Source organism: Rutilus rutilus (genome assembly GCF_951802725.1).
Source record: "Rutilus rutilus genome assembly, chromosome: 1".
NCBI classification, from domain to species: Eukaryota; Metazoa; Chordata; class Actinopteri; order Cypriniformes; family Leuciscidae; genus Rutilus; species Rutilus rutilus.
In genome coordinates, this window is record NC_140209.1 from 6,535,502 (window position 1) to 6,551,320 (window position 15,819).

Below are 15,819 nucleotides of genomic sequence, written 5' to 3' on the forward strand. Positions count from 1 at the left end.
CAGCAAATGTTAGCTGCTGAACTTGCCATCTCTGCAGTGTTTGTGCTTTTTTTCGGGATTAATTCATACAATTTAATACTTGGGCACAAAGCCCACGTCTTTGGATTCCGTCGTTATCATTCGAGAGAACAACCAGCGCTGTATTTCAGTTGTTTTCCTCTGTGAACATGCACTAATGGATGTCTGACAATTTCGTTGCTTTTTGGGGTTTTCAAATTTAAAACGTCAATAAATACTCGTTCGTTCTGCTCTCACGGAACAGATGGATTATAATATGCTTGTTTCATCAGATGAAATCCTGCAGGCGTCGGCACTTTCTCCGTCCGTGCAATAAATGCACATCCATGAATGAGCGCGGATTTTCTAGCGCATTTACTTGCACTTCAAAGGCAATATATCTATGGTTTAACCCATTTGAGAGACGGCCAAAATCAGAATTTAAAATGGACTGAATAAGCTCTCTACGAACTTGAGCGATGCCGCGCTGACGGACCATGAAAGAGTGACGGACATGTATGCACATAAATCACTGTCACACACAAACACTCTCGAAGTAATACACAGTCTCACTTGTAGCCATGCCTTTTAACTATTATAATATTTCGAAGGGCAAAAATAGGAACGTTTAATTGGCTTTACATCATCAGCTAACTCGATCACGTCGAGCTAGGTGATTTCAGATAGCCAGGCTCCTCAGCTCCACTCACGCCCCGCCTGTTTGCCTATTTTCTGTTATCCGGGAGTGACGCAAGGCCAAGATGGCGACGGCCGGCTCCGCCCACTTTAGGCTTCAAAAATGCTCTTCAGAAACCTACGGGTGACGTCACGGACACTACGTCCATATTTTTTTACAGTCTATGAAACGAACACACCATCGCTCAGGTCTGAATGAACTCAACATATTCTCCTCATGATCGCTGCTGCTGCACTAAATGTTTATTTCAGAAGGAAGACGCCAGAAAAGACGCACAAGTATCGCTGTGATCGATGAAAACAATACAGAAATGAGCCTGTCGCTTAATCAAACTGTATAAAGTGTGTGTGATGGTTGTGTAAATATGAGAAATACAGTGAACTGCTCTCCTCACCTCAGAAGACTCGACGCTGAAACTCTCAATAAGGGGAGAGGGACGGCGCGAGCGAGCGGTGACGTCATCGGCCGCCACCTGTAGGAGAGGGGGTTCAGCAACATTTGTTTTAAAGAACTGGGAGCTAAGCTTACAAGTATACAGTCGTTTTAGTATTGCTTATTTGATTATAGCTGGATATTTTAATGAAACCCCTGACAATGCACAAGATAGATTTCCTATAAGAACTACCTCTAATTCACATGATAATATTATTTTATGGTGTGGAAATCTTTCAGTGGCAGTTGCTTGGCGTTTCTTTAACTCTGGTTGTAGAGGCTTTACTTGGTCCAACAAATCTGGATTGCTTAAAGCTAGAATTTATCTTTTTTCTCATTTCTCATGCTATTTTGAAAGATGTCCATACTGTTAATCATCAATTGGCCTTGGCCGATAAAATGTGATAATTTAAGTTGAGAAAACTTAATTTCTTTAGGTGTTACCAATTGAAGTAATTTTTTTAAGTTGATCCAACTGTTCACTTTTTACAGTGTAGAAGTAAGCAAATTAAAAGAGAAAAAAACATTAAAGAATTAGAACTCATTCATAGATTAAGCGTGTTAATGCAGAAGGAAAATCCCAGTAAAGAGGATGAGGTAGAAATGAGCACATGTCATTTGCAAATTGAAAATATGTACACAGAGATTGTTAAAGGTGTTTTTATACACTCTAGAGCAAAATGGATCGTAAAATGGATGAAAAAAGAAATCGTAAAAAGACATCTCGCTCTCTCTGCCTTAAACATTAATAGTGTTTTATGTGCAGATCCAGGAATGATTTCAACCTTTGTATACTCCTTTTATAAAAAAATGTATACTGATTTTCTTTTGAGTATTCATGATAAGATTTCAGGTATTAAGGATGACTTTAAGCAACTTTGTGATTCTGATATCTCTATAGTTGAAATGGAGGATGCACTGAAATCTATGAAGAGGGGAAAATCTCCAGGTACTGATGGCTTGTCTGTTGAATTTTATTTACATTTTTGGGACATCTTAAAGCAACCTCTACATAGTTTGTTTAAAGACTGTATTAAAAAAGGAGAGATAACTCCCTCAATGAAGCAGGGTCTTATTTCCTTGATCCCCAAAACTGACAAAGACTCGCTTTTAATTGAAAACTGGAGACCTATATCACTGTTAAATGTCGATTATAAATTACTTGCTTTAATTTTGGCAGTTCGTTTAAAATCTGGCCTTAAAGGGATAGTTCGGCCAAAAATGATATTTAACCCATGATTTACTCACCCTCAAGCCGTTTGAGATGCATATGTCAATCTTTTTTCAGACGAACACATTTTCAGTACAAAGGTGTGACCTTTCCGGGCAATGTGCGCTAAGCTGCTGTCGAATCACAACACAGGAATCGCTGGCGCAATCAGAACTCGTTACGTATTTCTGAAGGAGGGACTTCATAGAACAAGGAAGTAATCAGCCCGTTCTTAGTCAAGTCAAGTCAAGTCAAGTATATTTGTATAGCGCTTTTCACAATACATATTGTATCAAAGCAGCTTCACAGTATTAAATTAAAATAATACAACAAGGTTTGTTTCTAGTGGAATTTATTGATTGATAAAATTAAATTAAATATCCCTGAGCAAGCCAAAGGCAACAGTGGCAAGGAACCGAAAAAACTCCATCAAGTGACCTAATGGTGACCTGAAACTCCATCAGGTGACCTAATGGAAAAAAAAAAAACCTTGGGAGAACCCAGGCTCAGTCGGGGGCCAGTTCTCCTCTGGCGTTTATGAACTAGAGGCCGGATTGTAGTTTGAACTGTAAGATTAAAAATATTATATGAATGCCTGGCTGAAGAGATGCGTCTTTAATCTAGTTTTAAACTGGGAGAGCGAGTCTGAGCAACGAACAGTATCAGGAAGGCTATTCCAGAGTTTTGGAGCTAAATGTGAAAATGCTTTCCCTCCTTTGGTGGATCTGGATATCCTAGGTATGACCAAAAGCCTCGAATTTAGTGATCTTAAAGAGCGCGATGGATTATAGGGCGATAGAAGATCCGTTAAATAGACTGGAGCTAAGCCGTTTAGGGCTTTATAAATCAGTAGCAATACATTGTAAATAATACAGAACTTTATAGGTAACCAATGTAGTGATGATAAAATCGGTGTTATATGATCATATTTTCTTGATCTAGTAAGAATTCTAGCGGCTGCATTTTGGACTAACTGTAGCTTGTTTATTGAGGATGCAGGACAACCGGCTAATAAAGCATTACAGTAATCTTGTCACAGTGTCTGGTTTATGTTCCTTGGGTCACCACTAGATGTCCTCCTTCCCCACGGTGTCCATCACACTCTTGAACTACATTCCCCATGATCCTTGTCTTTTCATTGCACTCAGCTGTCCCTTATCACTGATCATTGCACTCAGCCTGTTCCCCATTAGCATTGTTATTTCCCTGTGTATATAACCCTGTCTGTTTTAGTATGTGTCATGGAGTCCTTGTTATTGTTACACCACTTCTTTGCTCTGTTTTTGCCTGTTTATTGTTTTGTGTTTTTGGATTGCCTCATTTGGATTTTGACCCTTGCCTGGACTAGTTGTGAGTATGGATTTTCCCTAATAAACATACTGTGATTGGATCCCCTGTTTCCTGTGTGTGAGTTTGTGACAGAAGGACTCCGTCATGCAAGGATCCAGCAGTACGGGTTTCCGAATCTGTCCCCCTACCACCAAAGAGAGGAGGGGACGACTCAGTAATTTAATGGCTTTACGCCAACAGGGACAGTCGGTGGGTGGACTAGCTCAATTTTTTTTGGACTCTCTCAAGAGGTATGGGATACAATGAGGCGGCACTAAAATACCTTTTTAATAATTGCCTTGATAACCCATTACCTCGCTGTGAGATGATGGGGCTGGAGACTCTGGACTTCTGGGGGTTCACTAATTATCTGCGGAGACATAGCCGGTGGATTACGTCAGACCGGTTAGTTTTTTCTGACAGGATGACTGAGTCCACATCTGCGTTTCCTGACGGGAGGGCGGACCCTGCACCTGTGTCTCCGGAGAAGATGGCCACTGCCGAGCCAGTGTCTCTGTCGGCCGCAAAGCGAGACCCTCCATGGACTGCCTCATCAGCCAGCATGGCTGCCTCCATTGGACCCGTCCAAGGGTGGAGTGGACTGATATCCAAGCTGGCCGATCAGCCGCTGGCATCTGTCCGAACAGCCGATAGCCTGGGAATTTCACGGGTCTCAGCGCTATCAATTCCACAGCCCGCCAGGCCAGAGTCTCTTTCTGCCGAGACTATTGTTCCAGAGGTCGTGCCTGAACAGCCCGCTGTCATCCCGGAGGCCACGCCCGTGCAGTCCGCAGTCGTCCAGGAGGTCGTCCTCGAGCAGCCCGCTGTCGTCTCGGAGGTTGTCCCCGAACAGCCCGCTGTCATCCTGGAGGCCGTCCTCGAGCAGCTCACCCTGCCGGCCCCGTCCAAGCTGCTCACCCTGCCGGCCGCCGCCGAGCCTGTGTCTCCGGACAAGATGGCCGCCGCCGAGCCTGTGTCTCCGGACAAGATGGCCGCCGCCGAGCCTGTGTCTCCGGACTAGATGGCCGCCGCCGAGCCGGTGTCTGTTCCTGTGCCTGAGCCGGTGTCTGTTCCAGTTCCTGAGCCGGTGGGGTCTGTTCCTGAACCTGAGCCGGTGGGGTTTGTTCCTGAACCTGAGCCGGTGGTGCCTGTGTCTGTTTCTGAGCCGGTGCCTGTGTCTGTTTCTGAGCCGGTGACTGTGTCTGTTCCAGTCCCTGAGCCGGTGGTGTCTGTTCCAGTCCCTGAGCCGGTGGTGTCTGTTCTAGTCCCTGAGCCAGTGGTGTCTGTTCTAGTCCCTGAGCCGGTGGTGTCTGTTCCAGTTCCTGAGCCGGTATCTGTTCCTGTGCCTTGGCCGCCCGAGGGGTCGTCTCCGCCGTGGCCGTCCGAGGGGTCGTCTCCGCCCTGGCCGCCAGATTGACTGTCCGTGTTTCTTGTTTCCTGGAGTTCCTGAGTTTTTGTGTGTGTACCGTGCCTGCTTGTCACTAATAAACTAACTCTGCATTTGTATCCTCGACTCTTGTTTACCATTCCATGACAAATCTAGTCTCGAGGTCATGAATGCATGAACTAACTTTTCTGCATCAGAAATTGATAGCATATTACGTAGCTTAGCAATGTTTCTAAGGTGGAAAAAGGCTGTTCTTTTAACATATGAAATATGATTTTTGAAAGACAAGTTGCGGTCTAGTATAATACCCAGGTCTTTTACTGTAGTGGATAAAGTAACAGGACATCCTTCAAAATTAAAGTTGTATTGTAAGAGGTTCTGTGGGCAGTTTTTTGAACCGATAAGTATTACCTCTGTTTTGTCTGGATTTAATAAAAGAAAATGACACGTCATCCAATCTTTTAAACCTTTAACACACTCTGTCAATTTGGATAATTTAGCGTTTTCATCCGCCCGTGATGAAATATATATTTGAGTGTCATCAGCATAACAATGGAAACTAATTCCATGTTTCCTTATAATATTTCCAAGTGGCAGCATATATAGAGAATAATAGAGGGCCCAACACAGATCCCTGCGGCACTCCATAGTTTACTGAAGTTATGATAGATTTAAATAGACAAAATGGTAGCGGTCAGATAAGTATGATTTGAACCAGCTTAATGCTTGTCCTTGAACACCAGTATAATTTTGTAGTTGATCTAAGAGTATTGTGTGATCTATAGTATCGAACGCAGCACTAAGATCAAGTAAAACTAGTATTGAGATACAGCCTTGGTCAGAAGCTAAAAGTAAATCATTTGTGATTTTAACGAGCGCAGTTTCAGTGCTATGGTGCGGCCTGAATCCTGACTGAAACTTTTCATAGATGTCATTTTCTTGCAAGAAAGAGCCCAGTTGAGCGGACACAACTTTTTCTAATATTTTAGACATAAATGGAAGATTTGAAATGGGTCTATAATTTGCTAGGTTATTATGATCTAATTGTGGTTTCTTAATGAGTGGTTTTATAACTGCCAATTTAAATGTTCTTGGAACATGACCTAAAGATAAAGATGAGTTAATATTGAGAAGAGGCTCTTCCACTATAGGTAACACTTCTTTCAGTAGTTTAGTTGGTATAGGATCTAATAAACATGTTGTTGTTTTAGATGAAGTGATAAGTTTATTTAACTCTTTTTGTTCTATAGTTGTAAAGCACTTAAGTAAATTGTGTGAAAAATACTGTGTTTTTTTACACGCGAAACATGAACACGTTATATTGCACACTGTAAACACAATCAAAGCTTCAAAAACACACGAAAAACGGGACCTTTAAATAATTAAAAGAGCTATTAAAAGCACAAAAATCTGCGCAAGAGATGCTGTTCGCAAGGCGGAACGCGCTCCGAAACCGAGACCGAGACAAGCAAATTATAGCCTACTTTGGGTTTCATGTGCGCGTCTAAATGATCAAATGTACACAAAAGTATGTCAAAATGACCGGCTTGGAGATTCACTAAAAACAGTTAATGTCTTAAATGGACGTAGTTATGGAAATAGTTGGGAGAATATGGTGCATCAGATCAGTATCAGATCTGCACTCGGTCTTAAAGGGGCCGCAGTCTAATAAACATGCGGACAATTGCGCCATTACTGCACTTGAAAGAATAATTTCAGCTTTAATAAGCATTAATCTATTTATGATAAATTATGCAGAGTTATTTACATTTTATTACTTTATTAGATTTCTTTTTAGACCATACCTGAAGAGTAATGTTAGTAGACCTTCCTGAAATTAAAGCACTGTGTAGGCCTATATGTGTATCTTTGTTTAATTGTTTATCTTTTGTTTATCTGTTGTTTATCTTTGTTTAATATATATATATATATATATATATATATATATATATATAAAACAAAAAGAACCGATAAAAATACAGTAGTACCGGATCGATAAGCAGTATCGGTAAGAGTAGGAATACCGTTAAAACCCTACTCCCCAATCCTCCGACAACAGCCCAGACATGAGATACTTCAGCCACCAGTCTCCCCAGTCCCTGGTAAGATGCCAAGCCCTGGTCCTTCGTCTGAGATGGCATCCGACTCAGAGACGGAGGTAGAGCCTATACCGCGCCTGAGCTAGAGACTCAAAATAGTTAGTTTGGCAGCTCAGTGAAACACTTTAAACATTGTAAAAAAAAATAATACAAAAAATAAAATAATTTTTATATACAGTAAAATTGTGCTTCAAATAAAAAAAGTATTTACCTACACCTTATTCTTGTTTAAAATCATTTACATTATATGAATGTACAGTGCAATGCATAAGTTAATACACCCATGCTAAAGTTGACTAAAAAGAGGAATAAAAAATCATATTTTGGAAATTGAACTTAATGCCTTAATTTAAAAAATTAGGAAAAATCCAACCTTTAAGGACACCAATTTTCTTTGTGAATGAATAATGTATCGTAAATAAATAAATGTTCTTCCTTAAAATACATGGTGCATAAGTTAGTACACCCCTATGTTAAATTCCCATATAGGCAGGCAGATTTTTATTTTTAAAGGCCAGTTACTTCATGGATCCAGGATACTATGCATCCTGATAAAGTTCCCTTGGCCTTTGGAATTAAAATAGCCCCACATCATCACATAGCATTCACCATACCTAGAGATTGGCATGGTTTTATTTCAGTTAGCCTAAAAGCTAGTTTGATTAGCATTATTTTAAATAAGTTAGGCGCACCAGTGCAACCAAGGCAAAAAGTTAGTCTGGAGCCCTGCAATATAAATCAAGTAACGAAGATCATAGACATAATACAAAAAAGCATTAACATTAAGCTGCACTTGAAAATATGAATTTGTATGTGTATAAATATAATTTATGAATGAGTGTACATGTTTGTTAACTAATGAAATCTATACATACAGAAATAAATGCCTAGATGTAATCATATTGTATATTTATTAAAAACATAAACTTAAATAATGAGAACAGGCAAAGGCAAAATTCATTTCAGGATAAATCTCTGTCCAAATAGGCCCTATCTTTATTAAATTATAAATATTGTAGCTAATGTATTTAAAGGTTTTTCATAAACAAAATTCAATCGGAGTGTTCAATGCCAGTTGTTTCAACTGGTTTCGCAGTTTTAGAATGTTTGAGCAGTGTGTATGAATGTCAACAATCTGGTCTTATTTAAACATGAACAGTTGACGAAACGCGTTCATGCCAGCAAGAAACGAATGCGAGTGAGCAGCAGATACAGGGCGCTTTAATTCGCGATCAACCTCGTTTTATTGTAGTCCTATAAGGTGAATTCAAAAAGGCATTATTTTTCTTTGAAGCAACAAAGGCTAAATCATTTGTTACAGTTGTGGGGTTTTTTTTGGGGGGGGGGGGGGGGGGGGGGGTAATTAGTGCTGATTACACGCAGCGAAATATAATATATAGCATATTATAAATATAATATATAAATTATGATTTTGTACATATATAAATATAATTTATGAATGAGTGTATATGTTTGTTAAATAATTAAATACATACAGAAAGAAATGCCTATGTAATCATATTTATTAAATATATATTCTTTAAACATATTAAATATACAACATTTAAACTTAAGTTAGATAAGCATTAAATAACAGTTTCAGGTTATGTTTTAGTGTTGGTAACATGTCCAACATTGTCCCACACAAACGTATAATCGTCCCACATTTGGTTTGTTTGATGGTGGTCACCCTACTGTATAGGGTACATTTAGTATAGGGTGAACTTTTTGAATCTTGTTCCTGGCAAATAACCCAAATTACAAAAAAAAAAAAAAAGACTAAAACTAACACTAACACTAAAACGAATAAAAACTAAACTAAAACTAAGCATTTTCAAAAAATAAAAACTAAACTAGCAAACCCACTTTAAAAACTAATTAAAACTAAACTGAATTTGAAAACAAAAAGTCAAAACGAAATAAAAATAAAAATAAAAACTAATGAAAAATGCAAAACTATAATAACCCTGACGGATGTAGTGCTAACTGTGTTAAGAGTTTTGGAAAATTGTTAAAAGTATTGAAAAATCTGTCATAGCAATCATAAAAAAAAACTATAGCAGTACTTCTTTTAATAAACACAAAACACTGGAGAACACATTGTGCAATGCAAGACAAAGAACTGAATAAACTGAGTGCTATATATAAACAGGCAAACAAAGGGAGCTAAATGAAACACAGGTGAACTTAATTAGTGACTAACAGACTATCATGGTTAACTTGTAGCTCAACATGAGTTCCTATAAGAGCAGCCAAAAGGAACATTCTCTCAACCCCAGGTCAGGACTGCACACGGATTAAGCGTTGTAGTATTTTTGTGACTGCAATATTCAGGCTCCACACGGATTGAGGACGACTTTTCAGCTGTACGGTAGTGCACCTTTGCTGTTTTAGGCTTGTTTTGTTTTTTCTCCATTCCATTTTCTCCATCAACTGACTTGATTTAGTACAACTAAAAAAAGTTTAGTTTAAGCAAAAGTATAGATATTGTCTTTTATTTTACCTGTCCTTGTGAAAAATATCAGAATCAAAAAATCTTTAACTTTATATTTAATATTGAATAACATGTAGGCTACAACAGATCAAATTAAGTGTACTTTAAAGCACAACAATTTTTTTTTAAAACATAATGTACTTTAAAGTAAAACTCTTAGTTTGGCATTATTTGTTTTTTTTAAAGTGTACATGTACTTAATGTCACTCCTGCCAGCAGAAGCCCTATCATGGCCACCAGAGGGCACTTCTCCCTAGACCTTTTCCATTTCCATGAACCTTTGCCTGGACTCATTTTAGTGTGATTACATCCACCTGTATGTCATTGGTTTGTATCATAGGAACTTTGGCTGGCAGGTGTGACGCTTATGAAAGTGTACGTGTGTACACTTAAGTGGCTTTTTATAATTCATCAGTGTTATTATCTGCAAGTTTTTATTTATTATTATTATTATTATTATTGTACTTTCAAGATACTACAGGTACACATCCAATACCAATAAGCTAATTTTTTTATTTTTATTATTTTCACAAGGGTACATAGCAATTCAAAAATTATAGTTTTCTTGACAGCAACATGGTGTCGGTCCCCATCTGGTACACCTGGATTATACACGGCCCAGATGTGGGCCGGATCTGGTTGCTGTCTGGGTTCTTGTATGGTTTTTCCATTGCAAACTAATCTGGTTGTGCTATTTTTATCTAATGCAACTTCCATTCTCAAAGCTCCCTGCAACAAAGCTTTGACCTTTTATCAAAAATATTACGTTCTTAAACCAAATGGCATGATTTCACTGAATCCACTTTTCATTGTAGGCTTTAAAGATCAACATGGAGAAAATCATCCTAATATTCCCTCTGATATTGCTGGTGCTGCATATACAAGGAGGAGAGTTCCACAAACCTCCAGTTTGTTTGCCTGCCGAAGCTCCACAGCCGGAAGTCGTGGAGTTCGACAACACCATCTATGCCACTTGTGAAGTAACTCCCAGCCCCAATTTGCCACGTAACCAGCCAAAGATCTTTGGGCAAATCCTCTTCAAGCACGTCTTCCCCAATGGAGATTTAGAAGTGAAAATCAACCTCCGTGGTTTGCCTGCCATCGATCGTCAAGAGCGTGCCATGCACATCCATCAGTATGGAGACCTCAGTCAAGGCAGCATCACTGTTGGTCCTCATTATAATCCAAACGGCGTTGACCACCCTCATCATCCTGGAGACCTGGGCAACTTTGCTTCCGAGAAAGGAGTTATAAGGCAGTTCCTGACGCTTCCAGACGCCAAGCTCTTTGGGCCTTATTCCATTCTGGGACGTGCGGTGGCGGTTCATGAGAAGGAGGATGATCTGGGAATGGGTTCAGATGAGGAGAGTAAACTCAGTGGGAATGCTGGACCGATAATTGCTCTCGGTGTGATTGGTATTACTACTCCAAGTCTGTGGCAGAAGACTGAAGTGCCCCCCAAGAAAACATGTGGAGGAAGGCACTGAGAGTCAAAGATGAGGGAGTCGGATATGGTGGAAGGCCAGATTCAAATGGGATAATCATGATTTTCCTTGTGTATTCTTTGTATGTGTCCTACATTAAAGTATATTTCATAACCTGAACATTCCCATGTTTTTTTTCTTGGTCTTTTCAGAGGCTTTTTGGCCAAAGCTTCCAATAGTAAATGCACTCTTAAAAATAAATGTTGGGTGAATGCAGGCAAAGTGGGCCGTTTAGTTTGATTTACTGTGCTCAATGGGTTAACACTTTCAGAGCATGACAATGGCCTTTAATTAAAGATACACTATTTCTTCAAATGATACAATGGTTTAGGTTGATGCAATATGACACTGGAGGGTGTGGCTAGATCTCAAGGGAGGACACCTTTATTGTTCAAGGTAGACATAACCTGTGACATAAGATTGTGTTTTCGAAATTATAAGGTTTCTCGCTAAATGTCAACAAATGGGTATATTATTCTGACAGTTTGTTAGTACAGTTAACAGGGAATCAAAATGCAAAAAAATGTCTTGGTTTTCTTGTAAGGTGTTTAAAGCTAGAATATGTAAGATTTTTGTAATAAAATAACCAAAAATCACTTGCAACGTGTGATATATTTCCTGCAGTTGTGTACTTCCAGTATCCAAAAGTTCCCAAAGATTTTTAATTTCAGAGAAATTCCAATTTTAAATCAAAGCTGCAAGCAGCATTTATCGGGGTTCAAGCATTTAAGGCCTTTAAGCACATATGCATAAAAAGACTAAGTTTTATTTGGCAACCATTTAACCACTGACGTCATACATGGAAAAGACCATTTCCAGCCAATTCAACACAGGAAATATATGGTTTTCAAAGCTTTTTTAACAGTTATAGCGCCACCTATGGTCCGATCTCACTAAAATTGTGCATGCTGGTTTACAATGTTATTTCACATATGCTCACCAATTTTCATTAAGTTCTGAGTTTTCGTTTAGGATTTATAGGCTTTCGAGTGAATTTTGCCACGCCCATTTTCTAAATGACCGTGTTATAGCCGTCCAAATGCAAAAGTTTTAGCACTTCGTGCTTTAACCCCTAATAATGGCTCGTCCATGTTCACTTGTCGCCTGTCAATGACATAATATCCGCGTTATCCCTGGTTTCCGCTCGTACTGCCATAGTAACCATGGCGACAACTGCGTTACGTCTAGCGGCATGCTCATGGAGTTGTTTCATTCAAACATTATGGACCATGGCAAGCAGACTTTGGGACAAAAGGAGAACTAAAACGAGGATCAATATCGGCGTGGTGTTTTCAAGATGCCGCAAACTTTGACTTGACAGAGACGTCTTGCATGTACTTTATTAGACAGTTGAGCAAATGTTCAAAACCCGCATGGTGTTATCTGTTCTGACACACATTGTTAAAGCACACTTTTACACTGAATGTTTGCTGCTTCAATCCAGATGAGTACGTTGTTAGGCTATTGACTGTATGTAGGGTGACCACCCGTCCCGCATTGCGTTGTACCGCACAGCATTTTCACCCCTTGTCCCGCACGTCGCATATTGAGAAAATGTCCCGCATTTTCATCAGTCTGTCGGTTTTTAATGATCATATTAAGAAAACGTGCATGCTTTCTTTTGCCTTTTTAAGAAAGCATTTTCTTTATTATTTTTGCGGCATAGTTTTTCACCTATATTTAACAGCGCTTCCTCAGAAGTAGGCTACAAATACAACCGCCTTCTTTTAAATCCTATCCAATGGTTGAAAGTAAAGGAGTAAACATGGTCACTAGTAGGTTTTGACGGCTGTCAATCAAAATGTGGAGCAGTGATTCGTTCCATGTGTTCCCTGTCAGAAAACAAATGGATAATTCGGTCAATTAAAATACAAATTTAACAGAATTTATCAACTTGTTGCCAGCTGTGGTTGTTTTGATTCACATACTTTCTAAAAAATATGAAAGATTTTGGTTTATAAGACATGTCAATGATCTAATTTCATGTTTTATATTTTATTAGTTCATTATTTATTTTGTTGGATTTTAATTGGACTTGGTCAGAACTGTTTCAAAAATAGTTATTTTAACAATAATAGTTAAAAATAAAAACTAATGAAAAATGCAAAACTATAATAACCCTGACAGAGACGGATGTAGTGCTAACTGTGTTAAGAGTTTTGGAAAATTGTTAAAAGTATTGAAAAATCTGTCATAGCAATTGTAAGAACTGATTTTCCTGCTAAAACAAAACTCACCCTGCAATAACGCCATAAAATGCCCCCTGGACAGCAGATAGCAAAGACAGCACAGAACCTTGTCCTGCCCAAACTTATCTCCTTGTCCCTTTGTTTGACTTCAACTCATCCCCCCTCTCCCTCCTCTTCTCCCTCCTCAAGTCACTGAAAGTTAAATTAAGAATGTCTATATATCGCATATGGTGTATCTTGTGAATGTGTTGTTTTTTCCTTTCATGTTTGGTATCATTTTAAGGGTCTCAGTGCGATTGGTAAAATGGTCTTAATTTCATTGCAGTCATTGGTTTAATGAGAAAGATTGAGAACTTAGGAGAATCCTGTTTCTCCTCTCTGGCTGATATCTCTTTACGATATCTCAAGAAACCAGGTGCTACCCCCCTGGGGTACATGGATTGGCCCAAACAACTCTAAACAACATTTGTATAACCCCTGTTGTTCTGGTCTGGTATTTAAGGTGAGGGGACAGAGCAATCATTGGGACTCTTTACCAGGATCATCCCCCATAGTGATGTTTCAGTGCTTTTCAGTTTCTGATGCAGAAAAGTTAGTTCATGCATTCATGACCTCGAGACTAGATTACTGTAATGCTTTATTAGCCGGTTGTCCTGCATCCTCAATTAACAAGCTACAGTTAGTCCAAAATGCCGCCGCTAGAGTTCTTACTAGATCAAGAAAATATGATCATATAACACCGATTTTATCATCACTGCATTGGTTACCTATAAAGTTCCGTATTAATTACAAGGTATTGCTACTGACTTATAAAGCCCTAAACGGCTTAGCTCCAGTCTATTTAACGGATCTTCTATCGCCCTATAATCCATCGCGCTCTTTAAGATCACTAAATTCAAGGCTTTTGGTCATACCTAGGATATCCAGAACCACCAAAGGAGGGAGAGCATTTTCACATTTAGCTCCAAAACTCTGGAATAGCCTTCCTGATACTGTTCGTTGCTCAGACTCGCTCTCCCAGTTTAAAACTAGATTAAAGTCGCATCTCTTCAGCCAGGCATTCATATAATATTTTTAATCTTACAGTTCAAATTACAATCCGGCCTCTAGTTAATAAACGCCAGAGGAGAACTGGCCCCCGACTGAGCCTGGGTTCTCCCAAGGTTTTTTTTTCTCCATTGGGTCACCTGATGGAGTTTTAGGACACTATTAGGTCACTTGATGGAGTTTTTCGGTTCCTTGCCACTGTTGCCTTTGGCTTGCTCAGTTGGGGATATTCTGGGGATATCTAATTTGATTTTATCAATAAATTCCACTAGAAACAAACCTTGTTGTATTATTTTAATTTAATACTGTGAAGCTGCTTTGATACAATCTGTATTGTGAAAAGCGCTATACAAATATACTTGACTTGACTTGACTTTTCAGTTGGAAAGCCCTGACACATTACTGTGTCTTTGTCAGGAAAACATTACTTACTTTTAGAGTCATCTTTGAGTAAATGATGTCATGTATTTTCTGAATTGGCTTTTAATAATTTACTTCTGTAATTGGCATGATACATTTTTACCTGACAAATAAATGTTACATCTTGAATTATTCAGAAGTTTTAGAAATCATTAATTTTAGTAGATTAATGTGTAGTCTGGTGTTTCCGCAAATCTTTGTCCAGGATAGATCAAACTGAAGGCACTTTGAATGGACCATGGGGCACATCTTAGAAAGACCTTCTGATTTCTGACTATCTCCTGACTTAGCATGTTGTACGCTGCAAATATTATAAAAAATTACACCTATGGGTCTGTAGTAGCGGCTGCATAGGGTAAAATACTTGCACTGCACCCTCTGACTATTTCAGGACTGGCTAGTTTGTGATCGTGAGCGCGCAGTCGCGACGTGACGTCTCAAAGCGACACTAGGTCCGTAATGAACGAATAATTGAAAGTATGGGATAATCAGAATAATCAAAGATCAAAATTAATTCTTAATCAATATTTATGATTATTTTCTAATCAGAAATATGATCTAAATTTGATTATCATTTGAAATTGGAGTCAGATTAAACGTAGAGCTAAAGTACTACTAAAACTAAATTCCAATAAATTAAGTGAACTTCACTGGAGCGCTGAAAAGACATACACGCTTTAAACCTTCGCCAGGCCGTTGGATTCTGTCGTTGGGCCAATGGGTGGTCCTTACACAATCGTAAAAAAAAACTATAGCAGTACTTCTTTTAATAAACACAAAACACTGGAGAACACATTGTGCAATTCAAGACAAAGAACTGAATAAACTGAGGCCCCGTTTACACGATGGGAAAACGCAGATATTTCCCTGCGTTTTGGCCTGTCATTTACACGAAAACGCCGTTTTTATCCCAGAAAACGATTATTTCTAAAAACTCCGGCCAAAGTGGAGATTTCTGAAACCGCCGGTTATGTGTTGCCGTGTCAACTGGGAGAAACGGGGTTTTAGGTTCTCAAACGTCACATTATGCGCCA

At 39.0% G+C, this 15,819-nt stretch overlaps 3 protein-coding genes across 4 annotated transcripts in view; 2 read left to right on the forward strand and 1 right to left on the reverse strand.

The window, feature by feature from the left end:
* The window catches only part of LOC311302609 (uncharacterized protein), a 495,915-nt gene extending 494,803 nt beyond the window's left edge, over positions 1-1,112 (reverse strand). Inside the window, exon 1 of the mRNA XM_084428591.1 lies at positions 1,089-1,112. The gene's annotated coding sequence lies outside the window, so the exon portion shown is untranslated. The remainder of the gene's footprint in view (positions 1-1,088) is intronic.
* The window catches only part of LOC311302747 (uncharacterized protein), a 205,567-nt gene that overhangs the window by 44,091 nt on the left and 145,657 nt on the right, over positions 1-15,819 (forward strand). The gene's annotated exons all lie outside the window — the stretch shown is intronic.
* LOC311301244 (extracellular superoxide dismutase [Cu-Zn]-like) lies at positions 9,329-11,153 on the forward strand. Of its 2 annotated transcripts, none has more exons than XM_084426217.1 (2): positions 9,329-9,517; positions 10,461-11,153. In XM_084426217.1, exon 2 carries the CDS (start codon positions 10,476-10,478, stop codon positions 11,130-11,132), a length of 657 nt encoding a protein of 218 aa, XP_084282343.1. In that variant the 5' UTR covers positions 9,329-9,517; positions 10,461-10,475; the 3' UTR covers positions 11,133-11,153. The 2 variants fall into 2 exon arrangements, with proteins under 2 accessions (XP_084282343.1, XP_084282342.1); XM_084426216.1 differs by lacking the exon at positions 9,329-9,517 and adding an exon at positions 10,289-10,330.

Bases quoted from the DNA above. Each gene is read 5' to 3' on its own strand.
- LOC311301244 (XM_084426216.1), top strand. From the start codon at position 10,304: ATGGTTTTTCCATTGCAAACTAATCTG. The intron at 10,331-10,460 runs GTTGTGCTATTT...TTTTCATTGTAG, and splicing joins TTCCATTGCAAACTAATCTG to GCTTTAAAGATCAACATGGA.